This window comes from Cajanus cajan, chromosome 1 (assembly GCF_000230855.2).
Source record: "Cajanus cajan strain Asha chromosome 1, NIPB_CcT2T_4, whole genome shotgun sequence".
Taxonomy (NCBI): Eukaryota; Viridiplantae; Streptophyta; class Magnoliopsida; order Fabales; family Fabaceae; genus Cajanus; species Cajanus cajan.
This window is the reverse complement of record NC_138517.1, coordinates 72433766-72459390: the sequence shown is the minus strand read 5'-3', so window position 1 is coordinate 72459390 and position 25625 is coordinate 72433766. Positions and strand designations below refer to the sequence as shown.

General features: G+C 38.1%; 1 protein-coding gene across 1 annotated transcript; it reads right to left on the bottom strand.

Annotated features, from left to right (window-relative positions):
- Positions 1 to 16253: 16253 nt before the first annotated feature.
- On the bottom strand, positions 16254 to 18204 carry LOC109788993 (disease resistance protein Roq1). Its single transcript, XM_020347852.2, is given in 2 exon segments — positions 16254 to 17142; positions 17144 to 18204. Coding segments are annotated over 2 exon segments (1155 nt in total). The 3' UTR covers positions 16254 to 17048.
- Between the last annotated feature and the right edge of the window lie 7421 nt (positions 18205 to 25625).

Below are 25625 nucleotides of genomic sequence, written 5' to 3'. Positions count from 1 at the left end.
TTGTTCTTTGTTGAAGGTGTCGTTGTTCTGTTTGATTTTCTATTTACTCTACTTTGTTTTTGTTGAAGGTGTCGTTGTTCTGTCCGATTTTCTATTTATTCTACTTTGTTCTTTGTTGAAGTAATAAATGAATATGGAATTCATGTTAATAATAAATGAGTTTTAATATGAAAAAGAATGCTCTCTGTGAATACCTATGCGGACCTTATGAGGAGTATTGATGACATGACCATGTGAAATATGGACAAATGACATGAGACCTAAGAATGAACTATTGAGACAAACTATGATTATGAGACTATGACAAATGAGGACATGATGTATTAAATGAAATTTTGTAATAAGTTAAATGTTGAGTCCATGAGATTATGAATGTATGACATGCATCATATGCATATATTACTCCAGGTGTGCCGTTGAGGCCGCATACCCACGATGTAACATGCTAATAAGGTGTACCGTATGGTCACCCACGATGTAACATGCTATTAAGGTGTACCGTATGGTCACCCACGATGTAATATGCTAATAAGGTGTACCGTATGGTCACCCACGATGTAATAAGGTGTACCTTATGGTCACCCACGATGTAAGATGCTAACAAGGTGTACCTTAGGATCACCAACGATGTAACATGCTAACAAGGTGTACCTTAAGGTCACCAGTGATGTAACCAGGTGTACCTTAGGGTCACCAACGATGAATTGTGAATCTTCCGTATGGCGCCACATGCATGCATTTATGAGTCGAGTCCATGACATCATTGCATGATAAATGAGTATATATGTGATATTGATGATGTGTGTATTGTTTATATGTGACTTATATTTGTTGTGTGTGTGTGGGTGCTATCTAACCTTTATTTCTGCACCTGAAACTGAGTGAGATGTTTCTCACTCCCTTGTTGTTTTTGTATATGTTTAAATTATGTTGCAGGTGATCAACATCATGAGAATGTTGGTAATGAGGCTTAAGGCTTCAGTTGGGCATGCTCTGCTAGGATGTGACATCGGGACTTAGCTAGCTTAGTCTAATATGTTATTATTTTAAAAGCTTTAATTTTCTCTTCTTTTGTAATTTTGAACGTTATTGAGAAAAGACCAAAATGTACATCTTTGTCATACTATTTTATTACATGATTTGAAAGTGATATATTAATTCCTAACTAGGAGGCACTGCCACCTTTACTGGAATTAATATATATTCTCCTTTATATGATTTCTTGAGCTTAATACTTATCTTTGACTTTTTTTTTATAATTGATGAGTTACGAATGTGAATCTTCTACCTTATGAGATTTGAAGCAGTTGTTTTATACATGAAAGATGTTATTAAACTATGAAAGATTTTATTTACTCAAAAAGAAAAAGAAATTATTGTTTACATTTATTGTGTATTAACGTTGGGGTAGAGGGTGTCACACTTGACCTGGAGTAGTACAGGAATGGGTGACCTTCTGGAAAGTTTCCCAGAAATTGCACAAGTAAGGATAAAACACGCTAAATAGTGAAATATTTTGAAATAGAACCCTTGAGAGGCCAAATATGAGGATTGTTACATTAATAAATTTTATTAAAATTAAAAAATTTATAATTTTCGACAGGTAAAAAAAGAGTCGTAATATTAATTTAGAGGCAGTTGGTGCGACAGTTGATGAAAGGGTTGTAGACACCCAATTTCTTCCGAGAACATACAAACAAGGAAATGGACCTCTGTTATGAAGGGAAGAAGCTCCCGAAGCACGCAAACAACAAGATAGGACTTTAGAAGGCCCAAAAAGCCCAAATAATCTAATTTTAGAAGACTGGAACGGGCTGTTCCAAAAAACCAGAACAGGCCGTTCCCAATTTCGAAAGGGTCGTTCCAAGTTTTTAAAAAGGCCAATAACCCTAATTTGGAACGGGCTGTTCCTAAATTGGAACCGGTCGTTCCAAGATTGGAACGGGCCGTTCCAAGATTGGAACAAGCCGTTCCAAACTCTTCAAAAGAGGGCTAAAACTTTAACTAGAACGGGCCGTTCCCAAACTGGAACAGCTCGTTCCAAGTTATAGAAAAGGCCTAAAGATGCTTGTTGGGAACGCCCGTTCCAGGCCACCAAAGGATGTGTTAATTTTATCTCCGGAACGGGCCGTTCCAACTTCAGAACGGGTCGTTCTGATTTTGGAACGGGCCGTTCTGGACCCTTTCTGAAGTCTATAAATAGACAGTTGGGACTCATTTCTCAAGGCTCCAAAATTTCGTCCAGACTCCTTAAAGCACGAAATTTTTGTCTTTTTCTCTCTCTCTCCCTCTCTTTTGTATTTCTTGAGATTTTTGTGAGGCATTGTAGTGTGAAAGGTTGCCACATAGCACCTAAAATCTTCCTGTTTTGAAGATTCAATTCAATAGAGCCCATTCAAAAGGTATTTCAGTTAATCTTTTTCTCCTTTTTTATTTATTTCTTTTCTATAATAAATATTGTTATAATAAAAATAATCATGTAGACATTTTAGGATTAATTGTATAATTTAAATTTCAAACATGTAAATAATTACTAATAAAAGGGGATTTAATATTTATATTATTATCATTTATAATGTTAAATTCATCATAGGGTACCAATTAAGGGCGTTGTAGGAGTGCTTAATACCTTCCCTGCACGTAACCGACCCCCGAACTCAATTCTGGTTATCAAGGTCATTATTGGACTTTTAAAAACCTTTTCTTTTTCCAATGTTTTAAGTAAAACATTGGTGGCGACTCCATGAACTCATTTTTCAAAAACCATTAATTAAGGATTAGTCTGGTGTCCGAGCATTCCTTAATTGATGAGACTTTTAAAAGGATGTCTAAACCATTAGTCGCGAGATCGGAAATTTTCGGGTTGCGACAAGGGTCGCAACTCCAAGTTTGCGACGGTTTGTGCAACGGTTCTGATAACCGTCGCAAAATTGCCTGGTGACGGACAATTCTGCGACGATTCCCAAACCGTCGCAATGTTGTCTTTGCGGCATTTATAACCGTTGCAATGTAGGTTATATAACCGTCGCAAAATCGTCATTTTCTTGTAGTGTAATATCAAATTTGAGTTTATTTATTTAAATAAATAAACGAGTTTGAATAAGTAATTGATTAGTTATGTTTGAATAATTCACAAATAGTTTGACTCGTTAATGACCATACTCAATTATTAGAAGTATACAATTGGTTTTTTCTAAATTAGTAGTATACATAAATAATACTTCTTAGAAAACAAAATGTTGATACGTCTTATAGAATAATATGCTAAAACTTATAATTAGTGAGATAAGGGGTCTATTTAGTTAAACCTTAAAAATATATTTTGTTAACAAAATTAGTAGTTTGCTATTTTTTAATGTCCTTGTCTAAACTATATTTCTTTAAAAAGTTTTTTTTTTTTTAAGAAATCACTACTACTATTTATTTCTTAAAAAGATTATTTTTATTTTAAACAAATTGGCTCAAGATCTCGCAGTTAAATGAACTAAGTCTATTTTGAATATATAGAATTGTTTTTGAAAATTTTTCTTAATTAAAAATAAGCAATATTTTTCCGTAAAGAAATATTTTTAAATTTATATTCAAATAAATTCTATATTAAATGATTGTTGAATAACTTAAGTTGAGAAAATATGGTATCAATAAATTGTTGGTAAAATTTAAATGTTAATTAGCACTATATATTATAAAGAGGCGTAAATTAACTGGTAAAGATCTAAAGAAACAACTTTTGTTCTTTTTCTTCTTTTTTTTTTTTTATCATTGTCAGTGGTGCATGTCAAAAAACTAATTGTATGTTTCTATAAAGCATATGTACCACGTTAATATTTGGCATTTAAATGGAATCATATAATAACAAGACAGCCTTGGTTAATTTATATTTATTTAAATTTAGTTTTTTAGTGTAAGTATATGAATTTTTGAGTTTCTTTTTTTTTGTATGTGTTTTTGTTAGTATGCATACAATTAGTATTGAACCTATTGTGTGCCCAACCACTCTTAGTTGTAGAAAAGCTTCTTGTCCCATCGATGATGCTTTAAGCAGCAGACAAGAAAAGAGGTAGAATACAAGATAGCATTAGAACAACAGATAGAAGCCATCTCCTGATGAATGCTGCTTCATAACCTCCAACCATGGTTTTAAATTGCGGACCGCAACGTGTTGCGGCCGCAATATTGTTGCTGTGGTCTTGTCCGCAACGGCATCGGACCGCAATTGCGATGATACTGGAAATCACACATTTTTCCGCAACGTAACGGTGTTGCGTCCGCAACACATCTGCAATGTACCGCAATACATCCGCAATACGATAAATTGATACTATAATTTTAAAATAAATTAAATTATTCATTAAAATAATAGAATATTTTAAAAAAAGGAATTAAAATGTATAAATCCTTAAAAATAAAATATATATTAATAATTATAAATTTTTTATATTTAGTGAAAATAATTAATAATCTCACACCGCAACAGCCGCAATCCGCATCGCAATACCCGCAATACCCGCAACCGCAATAACTGCAATCGCGACCGCAACCGAGACCGCAACCGCAATTTAAAACCATGCCTCCAACAAAGGCATGAACTGTCCCACCTGAAATGAAACGGGGAAAACAATGAAGAAAAGAAATTTATCTTAAACGAGGTGATGATGGTTTAAGACTAGTGTAGTTGTTCGTTAATATATATATATATATATATATATATATATATATATATATATATATATATACCTTCTAAACAATGGCATCTTGAATATAAGAACAGTATCATCCACTCTGATGCATGGCCAACAAAGTTTCTTTTGGGTTATTTAGCCAAACTATAATTAGTTAGATTTTAAGAACTAACAGACAATCGGATGTGTACACACGAAAATTCATTTTTTATCCAAAAAAAAAAATTATAATAACAACAACAGAATTCAAATTCAAAATCTTATACATTCTAACTTTCTACCACTGGCTGAATCCTTATTAATTTTGTGTACGTAAATGTATATAAATATAAGATATTCGTTGCTATAACGAGCAGAATGATAATCAACGAACCCAATATTGAAACGCAATGCTGAATACCATATACACATCAATGGGAACTAAAGTATACATAAAAATAATTTACTTCATTCGCCATATAATAAATTTTGTTCTAAATTATTTTATAAAACTAACTTTATACTTAACCTTTCTTATTAAAAATAATACAACACAGTAATCACTTTTTAAAGAATATTACATGATTAAAGAGTATAAATAAAAAAGAGATAATTAATTTTACATTAATAACCTAACACGATGATTATTTTGAAACTTATTTTCCCTTTAAACACATTACTTATTAGACAGAATGAGTATTCTATAAATTAAACTCTGCGAATATGTGTCAAAACTTTCAACCTCAAAGAAAGTAATTAATTAATTGTATAAGCATATATCTTACTCTTACCTAAACCCGGAGATTCCATCAGCTAATACTTGATATGCAAATAACTCGACACGATCCCATGTCATCCACTCTGTGGCAGTGCATTAAAACATTCTCATTCTCCTTGCTGTCGGTGTTGCTTGGCTATTACATTAGGCACAATTTCATCATATAAAAGGATATTCAGTTTCATTATTGCTGCATCCCTAAAAAAATCTAGATATATAACAAAAGCATAAATCAAAACTTTCAGAATTTAAATCTAACTTTCAATCTACAAACATTCAGACTAACAATAGTAATGTCATTACTTTTCCTCAAAATTACCCCATTCATCATTTGGACTAGCGTCATTGCTAACAATAGTATTAATGTACATATTACTTTTCCTCAAAATTACCATTCATCATTTGGACTAGCGTCATTACTAACTCACGAGATACAATCAAAGTTCCATATTAGTTCTTCTAAATCTAAGATTTGGTTGCAAAGCACAAGAAGGAAATAATACCTGTGATGAGATGAAGCACATATTTCCATTAATTTGTTTAATGAAATTAAGACATTGAGTCGTCTGATTCCATTTGTTGAATGAAACTCTTACATGTTGAAGTGCTTATTGGGCTTACCCCGAATCCTTTTAAAGGTTGGGGCATTGATGACTGGGGCAGTACGTATATGTTGGTTTGTTGTAGTATTTCAACCTTGATTTTAATCCATGCTTGATTTTTGGCTTTGCTATTTAGGAAGTCAGAACTTCTTTGGTCGAACATCACACACACGTGATCTGAATTAGTGTTGTGATAAGCAAAGTCACAATCTATGTACATTCTAACCATGTCCTTTTTGTAGAAAAATAAGAGAGACAAGTAACACTAATGTCATGTGATCGTAGCAACTCACTGTACTTTATTGAATAAGAGATGGCCTTTTAAATAGTCATTGTACAATGTACCGAATTAACAAAACAATAACAAAACATCTTATCAAAACAGATCTTATCAAAAATTATCTTAACAAATAACTCAAAAGATAAAACAACAGACTAAACAAATAATTCAGAATAACTAACTCGGACATCTCTAAAATTTAAGATTATCTAACAAAACTCCCCCATAAGCTTAAATTTCTCTTTCTTCTTTCATTTCGATGTCTCTTCCACCAGAGCGCATACTCCTCCGCGCACAATGGCCCCGCGAGCCACGCGACGTCCAGTACCCCCGGTGCCGCGGTGGCCGATGCCTCTTTTGGGACACAAAAATACCTGTTGTTCTTTGGTCCACCTCTAAACCTAGAAAATACTTCATGATGCCCAAATCGGTCATCTCAAACTTCCTCTTCATCACTTCTTTGAACTCCTCAACTAGCTCAGCTTTGCTTCCCATCTCACTCTTCTCAATTGATCTGATCTCCTCATCCATTTCTTTCTTCCATCTCTCATCAAGTACGGCCTCTTCAAATTTTATATCTTCTATTCCTGTTAATAGACATACTACATGTAACTCGTCAGTGGAGTTGTAGGTGTCTTGCAAGCTCCAAGTTCTAAGCTTCTCAGGTTCATCATCTTCCTCGGAATGCTCATTGGTCCTATCCGAGCATCTCCCTATTATCTCCGAGCTCTCCCTCTCAGAGTTTGAGCTCCCCGAAGTCTCTTCAGAGTTACTCCAGCTCCACTCGCTTTCCTCATCTACCTGGACATCTCGACTTACCAGAATTTTGCCTGTAACAGGGTTGTACAATTTGTAGGCTTTTGCCTTTTCATCATACCCGATCAATATATACTTCTTGCTCCTATCATCAAGCTTCATTCTGAGCTGAGCTAGAACATGACCGTAAGCAAGGCTTCCGAAGATCTTGAAGTGATGTATACTCGGTTTTTGTCCACTCCATGCTTCTCGAGGTGTCACATCATCCAATTTTGAATGTGGGCACCTGTTCTGCATATATATAGCACACTGCACTGCCTCTGCCCAAAACTTCTCAAACATATTCTTCCCTTTAAGCATAGCTCGGAACATATCAAGAATAGTCCGATTCTTTCTTTCAGCTACTCCATTTTGTTGCGGTGAATATGGAGCTGTGAGAAAACGTTTTATACCTTGCTCTTCACAGTATTCCATAAACTCTGCCGATGTGAATTCTCCACCTCTTCCGACCTCAAAGCTTTAATTTGCTTGTTAGTCTCTTTCTCCACCATGACTTTAAACTTCTTAAAGGCTTCAAATGCCTTTGATTTTTCTTGCAAGAAATATACCCAGGTCTTTCGAGAGAAATCATCTATGAAAGAGATGAAATATTTCTTACCACTGAAGGATGCAGGAGAGATTGGTCCACACAAGTCAGTGTGTATCAGGCCAAGTTGCTCCTTTGCTTTGTATTCGGACGAGTTCGGAAAACTTGTTCTTGTATGCTTTCCGAGTACACACGCTTCACAAAACTTCTTGTCAAACTCAACACCACGTAGTCCGAGCACCAACTCCTTCCTTGATAGCTCGGCCAGGCCTCCAAAGTTTAAATGCCCAAAACGAAAATGCCACATCATGGCTTCATCCTTCACGTCCAGCTTCAAGCACTTATTTTGAAGGATGTTCAGCTCTAGTTTATACATTCGATTCTTTTTCATCTCTACTCGGGCTATTAAAGATCATGCTTTTCCTTCAAATAAAGTACTCGATCCTTTATCAGAACCGAGTTGCCTTTCTCCATCATCTGCCTCATGCTTAAGATGTTGCTCTTAAGTTCGGGAACGTAGTAAACATTCCTTATTTCTCCAACTCGTCCATCCTTCTGCATATGCTTGATGGTTCCATGCCCTTTTACCGCCACCTTGGAATCATCCCCAAATGACACGAATCCAGCCTTCACCTTGATGAGTTCGTTGAAGAAACTCTCTTCTCCACACATATGATTGCTCGCTCCAGTGTCCAAATACCAGATCAAGTTGTTTAAGCAACCCGAATCAAGCTCGGCCTCTGACGTCTCATCTGAGCTTGGAAGCTCAACTGCTGATTTCTCCACGCAACTCAAGTTTAGCTCAACCTCGGAGGCACAACTCGGACGTAGCTTGGTCTCCGAGCTCTGCGTCATCATCAAAATTCCTGCTTCCTCGTCCTCTTCTTCTGTGAGAAGATTCTTCTCTTTCTTTTCACTTTGGCTTTTAGCTCGGCAATACTTTGCTATGTGACCGTATTTGCCACAATTGTAGCAATTTGTCGATCTGCATTCCTTTGCGTAATGGTCGTGCTTGCCACACTTATAACATTCCACCTCCGACCTTGGTTGGCTTCCTTGGCTACGATCACCTCGTCCTTGTCCACCTTCACGATCACCGCGTCCTCCATGATCACCTCCACATGATCACCTCGTCCTCTGCGATCACCTCTTCCTTGATCACCTCCATGATTACCTCGTCCCTGGCCTTTTGATCTTCGGCCCTGAGTGTTCCGAGTTCCATTCAAATCAAGTTGCGCCTGTAATGCTTGATCAAGAGTATTCTTCATCTTCCTCCTCCTTTGTTCGTGGCCTTCGAGTGACCCAGCGAGCTCTTCTATTGAGAGAACTGACAAGTCCTTTGACTCCTCAATTACGCATGCAATACTCTCGAAATCATCTATTAATGATCTCAAGATTTTCTCCATAATTCTACTTGCTGGCATTGGCTCCCCATTCCTTCCGAGTTGGTTAGCCAACTTCTCCACCCGAGTTATGTACTCGGATACTTGTTCCTTATCCTCCATCTTCAAACACTCAAACTCTCCTCGGAGAGTTTGAAGTCGGATTTGTCTGACACGGTGGTTACCTCTGTGCGTAACCTCCAAGATCTTCCATGTTTCCTTTGAAGATGCAGCGTTTGCAATCTTCTCGAAACCTGATTCATCCACGGCATTGTACAAAAAGTACAAAGCCGATTTGTCCTTCACTCGTGTCTTTTCCAATGTGGCAATCTGAGCCACAGATTGGTCTTCTTCCTCCTCGGGTTCTTGGAACCCCTTCTCCACTATGTCCCATAGACTTTGGAAACCCAACAGGGTCTTCATCTGTAAACACCAATTATCATAATTGGTTTTCTTTTACAGTTGTGGTACAGTCATTCCATTAACAACATTCGCCATTACTCTCTCTTTCTTCTTTTTTTTTCAAAAAAAACACACACAGGCGCACACTGTTTTCCTCTCACACTCGGCACTCAGAGCATAAAGCTCTGATACCAATTTGTAGAAAAATAAGAGAGACGGGTAACACTAATGTTATGTGATCGTAGCAACTCACTGTACTTTATTGAATAAGAGATGGCCTTTAAATAGTCATTGTACAATGTACCGAATTAACAAAACGATAACAAAATATCTTATCAAAATAGATCTTATCAAAAACTATCTTAACAAATAACTCAAAAGATAAAACAGACTAAACAAATAATTCAGAATAACTAACTCGGACATCTCTAAAATTTAAGATTATCTAACACTTTTCACCTTCACCCTCACCATCACTTAGAGTGATGTTAATTTCAAATCTGTCCAAGATAATAATGGGTCTGAAGGTACCAAGGACGAAGCAGAAAATGAAGCCAAGGATGGGGGAAGGTGGAGGAGAAGAGAGACCAATAATTATATAATCCTTTGTTGTCTTATATTCTAACCACTCAGGAACATTACTTCCTGGATACACATAAAGAGCTTGATGAGAATCATAATGAAGTTCATAATTATAATCATCTTAATTGGGTGTAGATAGGTGCTGGATAAAAAATTTCATCACGTTGATTTGTGCATTCAACCCAATAGCCACTAGAAAATGTTCATCCAAGTTCGAGCAATTCCACAGTAGAACTTTTCTCATGCTTTCCTTTAATTTTTCTACATCCATTGAAGGAAATGGTATAGTTTTCAATGATCTACAGTCTCTTGCAAATAGAGTTTTAAGGAACAAGGGAAGCTTTGGTAGAGTCTGTAAAATGCAAAATTTTGCATCAAGAGTTTCAAGGAACAAAGGAAACTCTGGTAGACTCTGAAGTGAAGTGCAACTTTCAACATGTAGAGTCTCTAAGAATAGGGGAAGCTCTGGTAGACTCTGAAGTGGACAATAACTCGCATCAAGAGTTTTAAGGAAAAAAGGAAGATCTGGTATAGTTTGAAGTGAAGAACAACCTCTAACAATTAGAGTTTTAAGGGATGAAGGAAGTTCTGGTAGACTTTGAAGTGATGTACATGTTGAGTATCTAAAGTTTCAATTTGGGGAAGTTCAGGTAGAGTCTGAAGTGAAATGCAAAATTTAACTTCTAGAGTTTTAAGGGATGGGGGAAGCTCCGGTAGTGTTTGAAGTGATTTGCAATACATGACATTTAGAGTTCTGAGGGAGGGGGGAAGCTTCCCAATAGTCTGAAGTAATAAGCAAGTTTGTGAAGGTTGAAGGCAATTGCGTGAGATTGTTGAAGGTTGAAGGTAATTTCTCAATGTCACTTCCTGATAGACATAGCAATTTTAGCTTACGTTGTTGTTCAAACGATGAAGGAAGTATTTTAACCTTCGTACATTGTAATCTTAATTCTTTCATGTTATCTGATATTAGTGAGAATTCCTTAAGATTCTTGCAATAATCAAGGTTAAGATAACTGAGGTTGCATAAATGAGAATTGCTTCTGAGCATGGAAAAGGAATCACACTTAGAAAGGTCCAATCTCTCAAGTCTTTTGAGAGAGAAAACAGAAGGATGAACACTAGTTAACCTAGAACAACCCTCAAGAAGCAATACTTCAAGAATCGTGGCTTTCGATAAATTCGGAAACTCCTTTAACTCTTTGCACCAACTAAGGTCAAGTTTTTTTAAATTCACCAAATTCTGCAATAAAATGAAAAAAAAAATGAAGATATCACACGAGCTAAATTAGTTAATTTTGTATACATTGAATTAATAAAAGAAATTATAACAGTGAGACTCATATTTAATTTCACTCTGGACCGTCTCGGTCGTAGGCCGATTGGTATCGCCGACTCGGCCGTAGGCCGATTGGTATCGCCGACTCGGCCGTAGGCCGATTGGTATCTCGGACTATAAGGCCTACTATGCATGTGAGGTCGACTATAAACCCGAGCACTGCCCAGGCCGATTCACGACCTAATCTCCCCTCATTTGATCACCCGACTGTAACCTTGGCCGACTCACCCTCTTAGAGTCAATCGCCATATAACCAATTTGGGCCACGTCAACCAGATACTGATCTCACTCACCCATAAAGGCCTACTCGGTCATTATCCGATTGGACACTCGACAATGGAGAGGTCCCACCTTCACTCACCAAGTATTTCCAGATTGGAACGACTAAAGAGATCCCTACATTCTCGGGGCCCATAAGGCCCGTGAACAAGAAACTACAAAACCCAAAATCCTAGAGTTGAGACGGCAGATTACACTTTTGAATGCTCTGGCTTTGAGGCTTGACCTAGGAAAAAACCTTAGTCACCCCGTGGCCGGAACATTTTGGCGCCCACCGTGGGGCTACGGTGAAACTTTTCCTACGCCCCAAGTAACACGGGAGAACCCGCACTTTACCATGGCGAGAGGCAGCACATCCAACAGCGACTCACAACACCCTACCATGGAGGAGATGATGGCATTGATCAACGGTTTGAGGGAGGAGAATGCACGATCCAGGGAGAGAGAGGAGGCCATTCAACGCGAGAACGAGGAGATCAGGAGGCGAGCGGACAAGATGCAAGCTAGGATAACGGCCAACGCCAGGACGATGGAGGAAGATGTCATGATGGAAGTTCCTAGGGATTTTTGACCTTTTTCAGAGGCCATAGAGGCCGAGACCATCCTGAGGGATCATCGGATTCCCCAAGTCGAACCTTTTGATGGAACTCAGGATCCCAGTCAGCACTTGACGAATTTCCGCACTCAAATGTTGATTTGTGGAGGAAGTATGGAAGTCTGCTGCAAACTATTCATGGGTACACTCAAAAAAGCAGCACTGGATTGGTTTAGTGGTCTCCCTGACCGATCAATCACCGACTTTGATGTCTTTAGTCGGCTCTTCATGACACAGTTCGCCGCTAACAAGAAGAAGCCACCGATCACGTCGAACTTGTTCGATCTCAAACAACAGCGGGAGTAGTCGTTGAAGGACTTTCTGCAAAGGTTCAATGAGGTCGCCTTGAGGATAGCGTCCTTGGAGGAAAGGATAGCAGTCATCGCATTCCAGAAGGGCTTAAGGTCTGGAACTTTCGACATCGCGCTGGAGAAAGCGAATTGTCAAACGATGTCGGAGGTGAGAGCTTTCGCCCTGAGTCACATCAAGACGAAGGAGGGACAAATCAACAAAAGGGCAGCTGAAAGCCGAGAAGCTGTGGTCGTCCCAAGAGATTTTTATTCCATATAAAAATGTGAAAACGTTTTTTGCCGAGAAAGTTTATAACGAGACACCGCTAACCAATAATTCCAACTTTATTAAATACCATCTATTTTATCTTTTCGTGATCGACAGGTGTGTTATTTAAAGGAACCAAACTCATGATTGTCGGCAAAAGTCCGACTGGGCGAGTATAAATAACTCGAAGACCAAACTCGTGATTGATCGGTAAAAATCTGACTGGGCGAGTATAAATAACTCGAAGACCAAACTCGTGAAAATCTGACTGGGCGAGTATAAATAACTCGAAGACCAAACTCGTGAAATTCGACTGGGCGAGTATAAATAACTCGAAGACCAAACTCGTGATTGATCGGTAAAAATCTGACTGGGCAAGTATAAATAACTCGAAGACCAAACTCGTGATTGATCGGTAAAAATCCGACTAGGCGAGTATAAATAACTCGAAGACCAAACTCGTGATTGATCGGTAAAAATCCGACTGGGCGAGTATAAATAACTCGAAGACCAAACTCATGATTGAACGGTAAAAATCTGACTGGGCGAGTATAAATAACTCGAAGACCGAACTCGTGATCGATCGGTAAAAATTCGACTGGGCGAGTATAAATAACTCGAAGACCGAACTCATGATCGATCGGTAAAAATCCAACTGGGCGAGTATAAATAACTCGAAGACAGACAAAACTCGCGATTGATCGGTAAAATGTCGACTGGGCGGGTATAAATCTGGAGGGTCGGCTTGTCCCCATTCAACCCTTTCAATCGGTATATTGACGACAAAATATGAACTTGGTTACTCATACACAGTCAGATATCGGACGACCCTCTCATATGATTGATTTTTAAACTTAGATGATTTTCTTTACCTCGTTCAAGTCGGTATTTTGGCGACTAAATATGAAACTTGTTGCTTAATTCAGTCGGATTTTGGACGACTTCATTTAATTGATTTTAAGCTTGAATTTTTTCCCTTATCTTGTTTAAGTCGGAATTTGGATGATCAAAGGTGAATTTTTATTACCAAAATGAATCGGAAATTGGGCGCCTCCTACGTTATTGATTTTAACTTGGAATAGTGCATTTACGTCCTTGAGTCGGAGTCCTCGCAATCAAAGATGAATTTTCTCACCAAAACGGAATCGGGATTCGAGCGACTTTAAGTACGGGACTCGGCATTTGGCCGAGTTTACTTGGAAAACTAATAAAATTTTGAGTACGGAAGTCGGTGTTTGACTGGTTGTCTATGGAAAACTTAGTTTTTAAACTTAGAAAACTTTTGTTTAAAAATCGGCATATGGCCAATTATATTTGGGAAAAATACGTTTTAAAACTTGGAAGATTTTCATTGCGTCACCCGGAATTGTGGCGATCACTTTCTGTTTGAAAACCTCAAATGTTACAATATATTTTGGGGTCATTGGTCATTGCAATCGAAAATTAAATGATTATCTTTGGTTCAAAAATCCCCATTTTTAACTTAGAATTTTTCCTATTTGTCGTGTGCTCTCAGTATTTGGGCAACTGAACAACGGTTTTCGAAAACAATTAAGCTTGTAACTTAGAATTCTTCTCACTGGCCATTCGAGCTCGGTGTTTAGGCGACTAAATGGTCTTCAAAAAATCCTCAAGTTTCATAACTTAGAATTTTTCTCATGGATCAAGTGCGCTCGGTATTATCTCTTTCTTTAAATCGGAATTGGGGCGATTTGATTGTCAAAACTTAAAGGTTTAACTTAGAAAATCTTTCATCCTTTACTAAGTTAATGTCTCGTCATTCTGATCGGTAAATAGATGATTGCTAAAACGAAAGGACATCTCTTGTCAAGTCTTGAGGGATCAAGAATCGAAGCGACAGATGCCCCAAAGACTACACCTTAAGCCTTTTCGCCTCATAAGCTCAAGGCTGGAAGGCAAGTGGACCGTCTCGGCCGTAGGCCGATTGGTATCATCGACTATAAAGACTACACCTTAAGCCTTTTCGCCTTATAGGCTCAAGGCTGGAAGGCAAGTGGACCATCTCGGCCGTAGGCCGATTGATATCGCCGACTCGGTCGTAGGCCGATTGGTATCGCCGACTCGGCCGTAGGCCGATTGGTATCTCGGACTATAAGGGCTACTATGCATGTGAGGTCGACTATAAAGCCGAGCACTGCCCAGGCCGATTCACGACCTGATCTCCCCTCATTTGATCACCCGACTGTAACCTTGGCCGACTCACCCTCTTAGAGTCAATCGGCATATAACCAATTTGGGCCACGTCAACCAAATACTGATCTCACTCACCCATAAAGGCCTACTCGGTCATTATCCGATTGGACACTTGTTGAGATTTCCGTTGAAGTACTTTTGTTATAATTGAAATTTAGTTTAATTCTATCAACGGTCTCAAACACGGCAAGTATACCGGCCGTTCAAGTAGTAAAAATATCGTATCCACAGGGATTAGAAGGTAAAATAAGCATTTATTGACTATTCGTGACTAAAGAATAATTCCAATTTATAATTTGTCATGTAAATGTGAGATGAAGAGCATGACTATTGGAATGTTAAAACTATAAAGAGATTAGTTTTAGAATGGGAAAGAGTAGAAATGGGATAATGGTATTGTGAGGCTGTGGGGGTCAGATTTCACCGAACGTAACACTAATGTATCCTTAATCTCTTGTTAAATTCATTGCTTAGTCAACCCATAAGTTTACTCAAACCTAATCCCTTAGAGCAAGAGCCTAGGTGCGGATATTGAATATCAATCCCTTGAGTACCCAATACCTACACCCGCATTACGGGCTAGGGTTTAAGACTACTAATGGGTCAAGCTCTATCCCTAGATACAATCACCACTAGGCATATGTTTCAGAACTAGTTTCAAAGGTTATTTTCCAATACCCATGGAACCTTAAATCATGCAAAGGGTGATCAATCCAAAGCAAGCATTAAGAATAGAAACAAACACAACAAAGAATAAAACAACATGTATATATATCATTAAAACCGTAAAGATTACAATAGAGTACGTTGGTTACATCTAACCCCACAAAATGGGTGAAACCACTCAACAAAGAGGGCAAATACAAAATAGAGATGGAAGAGGAAGTGAAGAACCGAAGGAAAGATCCGCACACGGACGATCCCAAGCCCTGGGAATCCCTTCCGCAGCTCCTGGAGGCGCCCAATGTGAGAATGGAGAGAAAGATCCCCGAAAATGGCTTCAAATACGAGCCTGGGAGATCAGATTAGGGTTCCGCGCCCGGCGCACAATTCTTCGCGCCCGGCGCGGGGCCTTCCAGATACTCTCTGCCTTAGGACAAGCCCGGCGCAATTCACATTACGCCCGGCGCAATGGCTCCCAGAGGTGAGATACTCTGTTTTGCTCGCCTGGCGCGGATCACCTTGCGCCCGGCGCAGAACCTCTTCTCTGCTCCTTAGCTTCTTAGATTTCCAATCCTAAGAGTCTTCAACTTTCCACTCTTCCTCAATACCTGCACAAAAAATGAGGTGGATTAAGGTATTGTTAGATGAATTTGGGTTAGTTATATCTGCACACAAAATGAACCAAAAAGAGAACAATTATATTGCAATGGTTCAAAGGATGAGTGGAATTTGTTCAATAAGTCTCATCCAAAAAGAGGTAAAATTGAGACTTAACAACACTCGACAATGGAGAGGTCCCACCTTCACTCACCAAGTATTTCTAGATTGGAACGGCTAAAGAGATCCCTACATTCTCGGGGCCCATAAGGCCCGTGAACAAGAAACTACAAAACCCAAAACCCTAGAGTTGAGACGGCAGATTACACTTTTGAATGTTCTGACTTTGAGGCTTGACCTAGGAAAAAACCCTAGTGCACCCCGTGGCCGGAACACACTCCATGCCAAAGTTTTTCCATTCTCCCCCTTTGCAAATTCAATATTTTACAAGTTTTTTTGCCAGAAAATTTCTCTGGCAAGACTTTTAAAGGGCAACAATACCAACTTAGAAATCTCAGTTCAGTTGCCAAAAATTGATCGAAGCAACAATAAATATATTCCCCAGAAATTTCAAAAAATTGTAGTTTGTTCATCTTAGCAAGTATGCGAGGGCTTAATAGCTTGATCATCTTTTGCTTCTTAGTTTTCGGCACATGCATTTGCAAACTTCTAATGGCTTCAATACCCTGCAAATAATTGGAAGAAAAAAATTAATCATAAAAATTCACATTTCTCACAATTAATAAATAAATAAATGTTATTAAAAAATGTTTTCTAACTAGGTAAACTTTTAACCTTGTCATTTTTCACTGCTTCACAAATATCATCCAAATCCCACAACCAACTACGATTTTTTGGATCTTCACCAAGCCATTTCTTGTGAAATATCATGCATAGATACAAAATTATCCTCAGAAAAAGTTACAAGAGCTTTATCTTTTAACCTTTCTAATCCAACAATAACTGAATTGTCATGTTCGCCATCTTTCAATAAAAATTTGAGATCACTCAGATTTACCTTTACATGCAATCTTAGAAAGAAACATGCCAAATCTAGAAAAATTTGTTGCTCTTTACGATCTAATTCATCATAACTCAATTTCATTACATCATAAACTTTGGTAAGAGGCATTTTCTCAAGCTTGTCTAACTCACTTTCCCACACTTCTTTATTTTTTCCATGAAGAAGATGTGCCAAAACTTTAAGAACTAATGGAATTCCTTTAGCATAATTCACCACCCTTTTTGATAGCACATTGTACTCCCTTTGATGATCATTGTGATTAAAAGCATTCAAATTGAACAATTCAAGTGCTTTATCAAAACTAAATTCTCTAAGGCAATATATTTCATCAGCTTTATTAGCACTAAGTACTTGCTCATCTCTAGTTGTTACAATTATTCTACTACCTGATCCGAAATTATTAAGAGGTCCCAATAATTTTTCCACATGATCTGGATCATTCACATCATCAAGAACAATAAAAACCTTCTTACGACCAATTCTTCTAATGATATCATTGGCCAACAAATTTGGTGTATCAATTTTTGCAACATCTCCTAATAATTCAGAAAAAATTTCCTTCTTCAAAGATATTATTTCGCATTTGCTTGATTGTTCTCTTTCATTGGCAAGAAAATAAGAACCTTCATAATCAAATCGTAGTTTGTGAAATATTTCTTCTGCGAGAGTTGTCTTGCCAATACCGTCCATACCCCAAATTCCAATAAAACGAGTGTCTTTTGGATCTTTGCGTATCAATGATTCTAAGTCTGCAATTTTATCTCTAATTCCAACAAGTCCCTTTGAATTAACCAGTGGTTCAACCAACTTCATCACCACAAGGTTAACAATATCTATAACTAGCGCAGCATCAGTTCTGCCATGCATAAAGAGAGAGAAAGTGTGAATAAAATCAATGTTTCTCATATTAACTCTTTCATTTGAAAATTTGATTGAGGGGGGAAGGGTTGATCAACATGCACTATGGAAAATGGCTATCATATTTTTCATCTTTTTATAATGAGGTTCATTAACAGATGGAGTGCTAAAAATTATCATTTAAAATTGATATACTATCAAATATATTATTAAATGCTGTTAGTACAAACAATTCACTATTTCTGACTTGAACATGAAATTAAGATTGAGAGTATTACTTTGCTTTTATAAAGATTGATTCAGTGTTGAAAAAGAGTTATACATTCTTATTATATATATATATATATATATATATATATATATATATATATATATATATATATATATATATATATATATATATATATATATATATATATATATAACTTGGTTGTAATTTTAGCTCTAAATTGAATGGGCAAACAATCATGGTTGTTCCCGTTATAATCCTAGCATATATATATAGGTACGTATAGTAGCATTGGCTAATTTTTACATATACGAAAGTAATAACTAAAAAGGCATAATTTTGGTGAAAGCAATCTATCTATACTATATATGTTAAAGATCTTAATGCACATCAAAAATATAAACATTTTTTTTTGTATTGTTATGAAAGATAAGATTAATATGAAAGATAAGATTAATATGAAAGATAAGATTGAAATATTCTTACAAATATATTATTAAATGTTGTTAGTAAAATTAGTTCACTGTTTGTAATTGATAGGAATATAATAGCCAGGCCCAGAAAGTTACCATATTGGGCTAAAGATTACTTAATGGACTAGAGAATATAATGTTAGTTTGGGCTTTATTATAATTGTTTTCCTCCAAGGTCTTTAGACCATTGTAAGGGTATTTAACCCCTTTGTCACCACCGAATGAGTATGATGAAATTCCTGATTTAGATTTTTCTTAGATTTGCTCTTGTAGACCTAAGTTCTCTGTAGACTCTATCAAATTGGTGCTTTCATTGCTATGGCTCCTAAGCCTAATCGGGATGCTGACCTCAACCGTGACGAGGCCATTGCCAACCTCACTTCTCAAATTGCTGATTTACAGGTACAATTGTCCCAACAAAATCAAATTCATGATGAACGTCATGCTGCTTTAACCACTCTAATGTCCGGCTTGATGGACACTTTCACCCAACAATTGAACCAGCCACCCGTCGTTACTTCCACACCCCCACCTCTCACCGTGCCTGGTACCCTTAGCCAAAGCCAAACCGCTCCATTGATTTCCAACCCACCGCCATACAATTCCTCCCCAACATTTTCTACCACTACATCTTCTACCTCCCATCTACATAATCCATACGCTCCCCCGTTTCCTCACCATAATTTTTTTGCCCATCCCAACCCTAACCCTATCCCATACACCACTCCCATGGCCACTCCTATATCTTTCCCTTCCGTTATCCGTCCTCCCAAGTTACAACTATCCTTATTTGATGGATCTGAGCCTTTGGATTGGATTTTCCAGGCTGAACAGTTCTTTTTGTTTTATCAAGTGCCTTGGGAACAACGAATTCCTATGGTAGCTTTCTATATGAAAGGCGAAGCCTTGAGTTGGTTCAAATGGATGTATTCTTTGAATCAATTGGGGGATTGGACATGTTTTAGCCGAGCGCTCGAACTACGATTTGGACCATCTACGTATGAAAATCATCAAGGTACATTATTCAAACTCAAACAATCTGGATCTGTGGGTGAATATCAGGCCTCTTTTGAAAAATTGTGTAACAAAATTGTTGGCTTATCCCATGAAAATTTGTTGAATTATTTCCTGTCGGGCTTAAGCCCACCCATTGAGCGTGAGCTCAAAATCCTCAAACCCGGCACCCTGACACAGGCTATTGGCATGGCTAAACTAGTGGAGGAAAAATTATCCGACACTAAGCCTAAATTCTCTCGCCCACACCTCCCCACCTCCACGCCCTCCCATCACATCCAAGCTTCCAACTCTACCAAATTACCCACGCCCCCAGATCCTACCCAAACTACCTCCACCACTACCCCAAAAATTCCCATAAAAAAATTATCCATGCAACAAATGCAAGAACGTCGAGCCTTGGGACTTTGTTATAACTGTGATGAAAAATTTATGCCCAGCCACCGATGTACCACCCCCAAATTCTTACTTCTTTTGTGTGAGGAGGAAACCGACACCTGCCCGTTCCTTATTGACACACCCCCCGCCGATTCTCCTTCTCAAAACACCATGGGCTCACATTTTCATCTATCTACGTCCGCACTTACGGGGCAACCATCCGCCCAAACATTAAAATTTCAAGGTACGATCTACGGGCAACGTGTTATCATTCTAGTTGACACAGGCAGTTCGCACAATATCATCCAACCGCGCATGGTCCAATATCTTAATCTTCATCCTGTTCCTACACAGCCCTTCAAGGTCATGGTGGGCAATGGTGCCTATATTTCTTGTACTACAGTGTGTCAAGAAGTCCCAATCCAATTTCAAACACATTCATTTGAGGTTCCGTTATTTGTGCTACCTATTGAGGGGGCTGACGTGGTTCTTGGATTGGCTTGGCTACAAACACTTGGGCCTGTGCAGGCAGATTTTTCAATTCCTACTTTTACGTTTTCTCATCAAGGGAAACAAGTCACGATTGCGGGGGATTCCCAATTACCTACCCAAGCCACATTTCACCAATTTTGCCAATTCCTCCATCAGGATTCAATCGCTACGTTCCACCTCCTAACTATACAACAAGTTGACCCTTTTCCCTCCTCTCCGGCCTTAGACTTACAAACTCAACCTACCCAACCTACCCAACCTGAGCTGACTCGCTTATTACAAGAGTATGAGCAAGTTTTCCAACTACCTACCGGCCTTCCTCCTTCCCGGCCTCATGACCACCACATTAGATTACAACCCAATTCCAACCCAATCTCTGTTAAACCTTACCGTTATCCCCACCACCAAAAAGAAGCCATGTCTCAGATGATTAAAGAAATGCTACAAGAAGGTATCATACGTCCCAGTAATAGCCCATTTTCATCCCCAGTTTTGTTGGTAAAAAAAAAGATGGGTCTTGGCGTTTTTGTGTGGACTACAGAGCTTTAAATGCCATCACTATAAAGGATAAATTCCCAATTCCCACAATTGATGAGCTATTGGATGAACTTGGGTCTGCTAAGATATTTTCTAAGATTGATCTACGCTCAGGGTATCATCAAATTCTCCTTAATCCTTCAGATATTGAGAAAACAGCTTTTCGTACTTTTGATGGACATTATGAGTTCCTTGTCATGCCCTTTGGACTCTCTAATGCTCCATCAACTTTTCAGTCTGCAATGAATGACTTACTGAGACCGTTTTTACGAAAATTTGTTTTGGTTTTTTTTGATGATATCTTGGTCTATAGTAAGTCATTTAATGCACACTTGCAACATTTACGTTCCATTTTAGATTTATTGTCTGTTAACCAATTTTATGCAAAACGTTCTAAGTGCATCTTTGGCGTGGCTTGTGTGGGCTATCTTGGTCATACCATTACCGAGTCTGGTGTGCAACCTGATCCAGACAAGGTCAAGGCCATCATGGACTGGCCCGTTCCGCTCTCGTTGACTGGCCTACGTGACTTCTTGGGTATCACCGGGTTTTACCGGCGATTTGTCCGCCACTATGCTAGAATCGCCACTCCTCTCACCGAATTATTGAAAGCTCAAGTTTTTACATGGACTACTCAGGCTCAACAGGCCTTTACAGAATTAAAGAGACACATCACAAGTGCACCTATTCTACAACTGCCGAATTTCTCCAAACCATTCGTGCTCGAGACTGATGCTTCCGGGATTGCTGTAGGAGCTGTGTTGACCCAAGACTCTCATCCCTTGGCCTTTTTCAGTAAAAAGTTATGCACAAGAATGCAAAATGAGTCAGTTTATGTGAGGGAGATGTACGCAATCACAGAAGCTGTCAAGAAATGGAGACAATACTTACTTGGCCAAAAATTTGTGATCTTGACCGATCAACAAAGTCTTCAACATCTGATGTCTCAAGCCATTCAGACTCCGGCACAACAAAAGTGGTTGACAAAATTGTTGGGATTTGATTTTCAAATTGTTTACCGAGCAGGCCGTAACAATACAGTGGCTGAGGCCTTGTCCCGGCCGGAGGATGTTCCAGATCAGATTTTGCTAGCTTTGTCATCTCCAGTTCCAACCTTTTTACAACAATGGAAGAATTATTTTACATCCGATCCAGCAGGCCAAGCAACAGTTCTTAGATTCATTCATAATCCTCACCTGGGACCCACGTACAATTTTCACGAGGGGCTCTTGTATTTCCACAATAGGCTTTTCGTGCCCGAGGTCTATGATTCCCGACAAAAATTGATGCAGGAATACCATGCCACTCCCATAGCTGGTCACTCTGGCATTAAGTCTAGCCTTAGCCGCCTAGCTGCTTCCTATTACTGGCCTTCAATGGCTTCAGATGTTCATCAGTTCATCAAGCGTTGCGCCATCTGCCAACAAAACAAATATGAAACTCAGAAACCTAGGGGCTTGTTACAACCACTTCACACTCCCAACAAGGTATGGGAAGAGGTGACCATGGATTTCATTACCTCTTTGCCAAGTTCCTATGGCTACACCGTGATCTGGGTCGTATGTGATCGTCTGAGCAAGTATAGTCATTTTGTGGCCCTGCCCACACGCTTCACTGCACAACAGCTCGCCCAACGTTTTATGCAAGAGATCTTTCGAATGCATGGCCCTCCTAAAACCATCATTTCAGACAGAGACCCCATATTTTTGAGTCAGTTTTGGCGTGAGATTTTTAAAGCTCAAGGAACAACACTTAAATACAGCTCTTCTTACCACCCACAAACGGACGGACAAACGGAGGTTTTGAACCGCACCCTGGAATGTTTCCTACGTTGTTTCGTGAGCGATACCCCGCGTTCGTGGTTTCGGTTCCTTCACATTGCAGAGTTCTGGTACAACACCAGCAAGCATTCCAGCCTATCCACCTCGCCTTTTCACGTTCTTTATGGTCGCACGCCGCCTACTACCATTGATTTGCTTCCCAACTTTGCCCCCAAAGTTTCCTCAGTGTTCACCATCCTGCAAGAGCACAAAGTCATTTTATCAGTTGTGAAGTACCATCTTCACCGGGCACGACAACGAATGAAAATAGAAGCAGACAAACATCGTTTAGACGCACACTTTACTGTTGGCGACTGGGTTTGGGTGCGCCTTCAACCTTATCCTCAAACGACTGTGCATCGTCGATCTAGCCAGAAATTGTCTAAGCGATTCTATGGTCCGTTCAGGATTCGTCAACGTATTGGCATGGTTGCGTATGCTTTGGAGTTACCAGAGAGTTCCCGCATCCATTCCGTCTTCCACGTGTCTAAGCTACGTCCATTCGTCGGCGACGACCCACTTTCACATTTCCGGCCACCACCGTCGACTTTACTCGATTCGACCCACGAACCGTTTTCTTCACGCTCCGATACAGGTGGAACAACACTTGAAACTCACACGAAACCACTAGAACCCACCACCATGCCTTATCAACTTTCGAAGGTACATGTGCACTCACCAACGGATGACACGATCTTGGAAACTGCTGCATGGAAACCCGAGACACGCGTGGCAGCAAGCATTGATGACACGGCCACTCCACTTCCTGTTTGTGATTCACCATTGGATGGCATTCGAAGAAACACAAACACATCTCCACCCTCCATTACAGCTTCGATCCGTGACTTTCAACCATGCACCACTCAAGCCATGACATGTAGCACCCTTGAGGACAAGGTGCTGACTCAACCAGGGCCCATTGATAGGAATATAATAGCCAGGCCCAGAAAGTTACCATATTGGGCTAAAGATTACTTAATGGACTAGAGAATATAATGTTAGTTTGGGCTTTATTATAATTGTTTTCCTCCAAGGTCTTTAGACCATTGTAAGGGTATTTAACCCCTTTGTCACCACCGAATGAGTATGATGAAATTCCTGATTTAGATTTTTCTTAGATTTGTTCTTGTAGACCTAAGTTCTCTGTAGACTCTATCAGTAATCTTTAACCAAAGATTGGAAATTAATCTATGGCTTGGACATGAAATTAAGATTGAGAGTATTAGATTGATTTAAAATTGAAAAAGAGTTATACTTTTTTATTAAATAGATAAGTATAGTAACATTGACTAATTTTTACATATACGAAAGTAATAACTAAAATGCATAATTTTGATGAAAGCAATCTATTTATACTATATGTATTAAAGATCTTAATGCTCATCAAAAGTATAAACATTTTGTTTGTATTGTTATCCATCCATAGATTAATATGAAATCCATTTATTAATATGAAAGATAAGATTGTTAAATTTTGTAATAATTATTTTAGAAGTCCTATGCATGAAGATTAAATTCTATATTGAAGCAAACACTAGTTATTAGGACAGTGTTTGGATGCTCTCCCGCTTCCGCAGCCTCTTTGACATATATGAATTAAAACATAGGCCATAAAGTTGAAAAGAAAACAAATGATGAAAGAATAAAAAAGATATCATACTAATTAATGCGAAGAATGTATGTGTGAGAACCTTTCAATGTTCCAATAGCTAGGACATAGAATGTTTTCACGAAAGTTTAAACTATGTACCTCCAAAATTAGTGACTAACTAATTTACTCTGATTTTATAGTTTTTTCATCTTTTTAAAGACTCGGGATTGTGGAACTGTGTATCCTCTTAAGTTAATAATTAACTTACTTATATATTACAAGTGAACTTTGACTAACTAATTTGTCTATCTCATTCATTTGAATAGTTAATATACATACATTATATATATATATAGAGAGAGAGAGAGAGAGGGGAGGTTATAATAATATCGGTGTAACTTTTACTAAAGTATTACACTGCTTAATAACTTTATATTAAATATGAATTTTGTAAATTCAATCATTAGATTGAAAGTTCATATCTTTTAGATCATATATACAAAATTTTATATTAATCCAAGATGATTTGATACTTCATTTTTATAAAACAAAATTGACGTAACATATTTATTTCAAAATACATTAAAATATGAACATTTTGATTACTTTCAAGTTGTTGTTCAATTTTAACAAAATTTGATATACACGTATAAAGTGATATGAACTTCCAATCTAACGGTTAGATTTACAAAATTCACAATTAATATAAAGTTATTGAGTGGTGTAATACTTAGTAAAAATTACATCGGTGTCGTTTGAACTCTCCTCATATATATATATATATATATATATATATATATATATATATAAATTATTATGATAATAATCATGATTGAAACGATATCATATAGATAAGTTAATACTCCTAGAGATAATTGTCGATCCGAATTATTAGCGATAAAAGATAAGAGGATAGGCAAGGGAGAATAGTAATA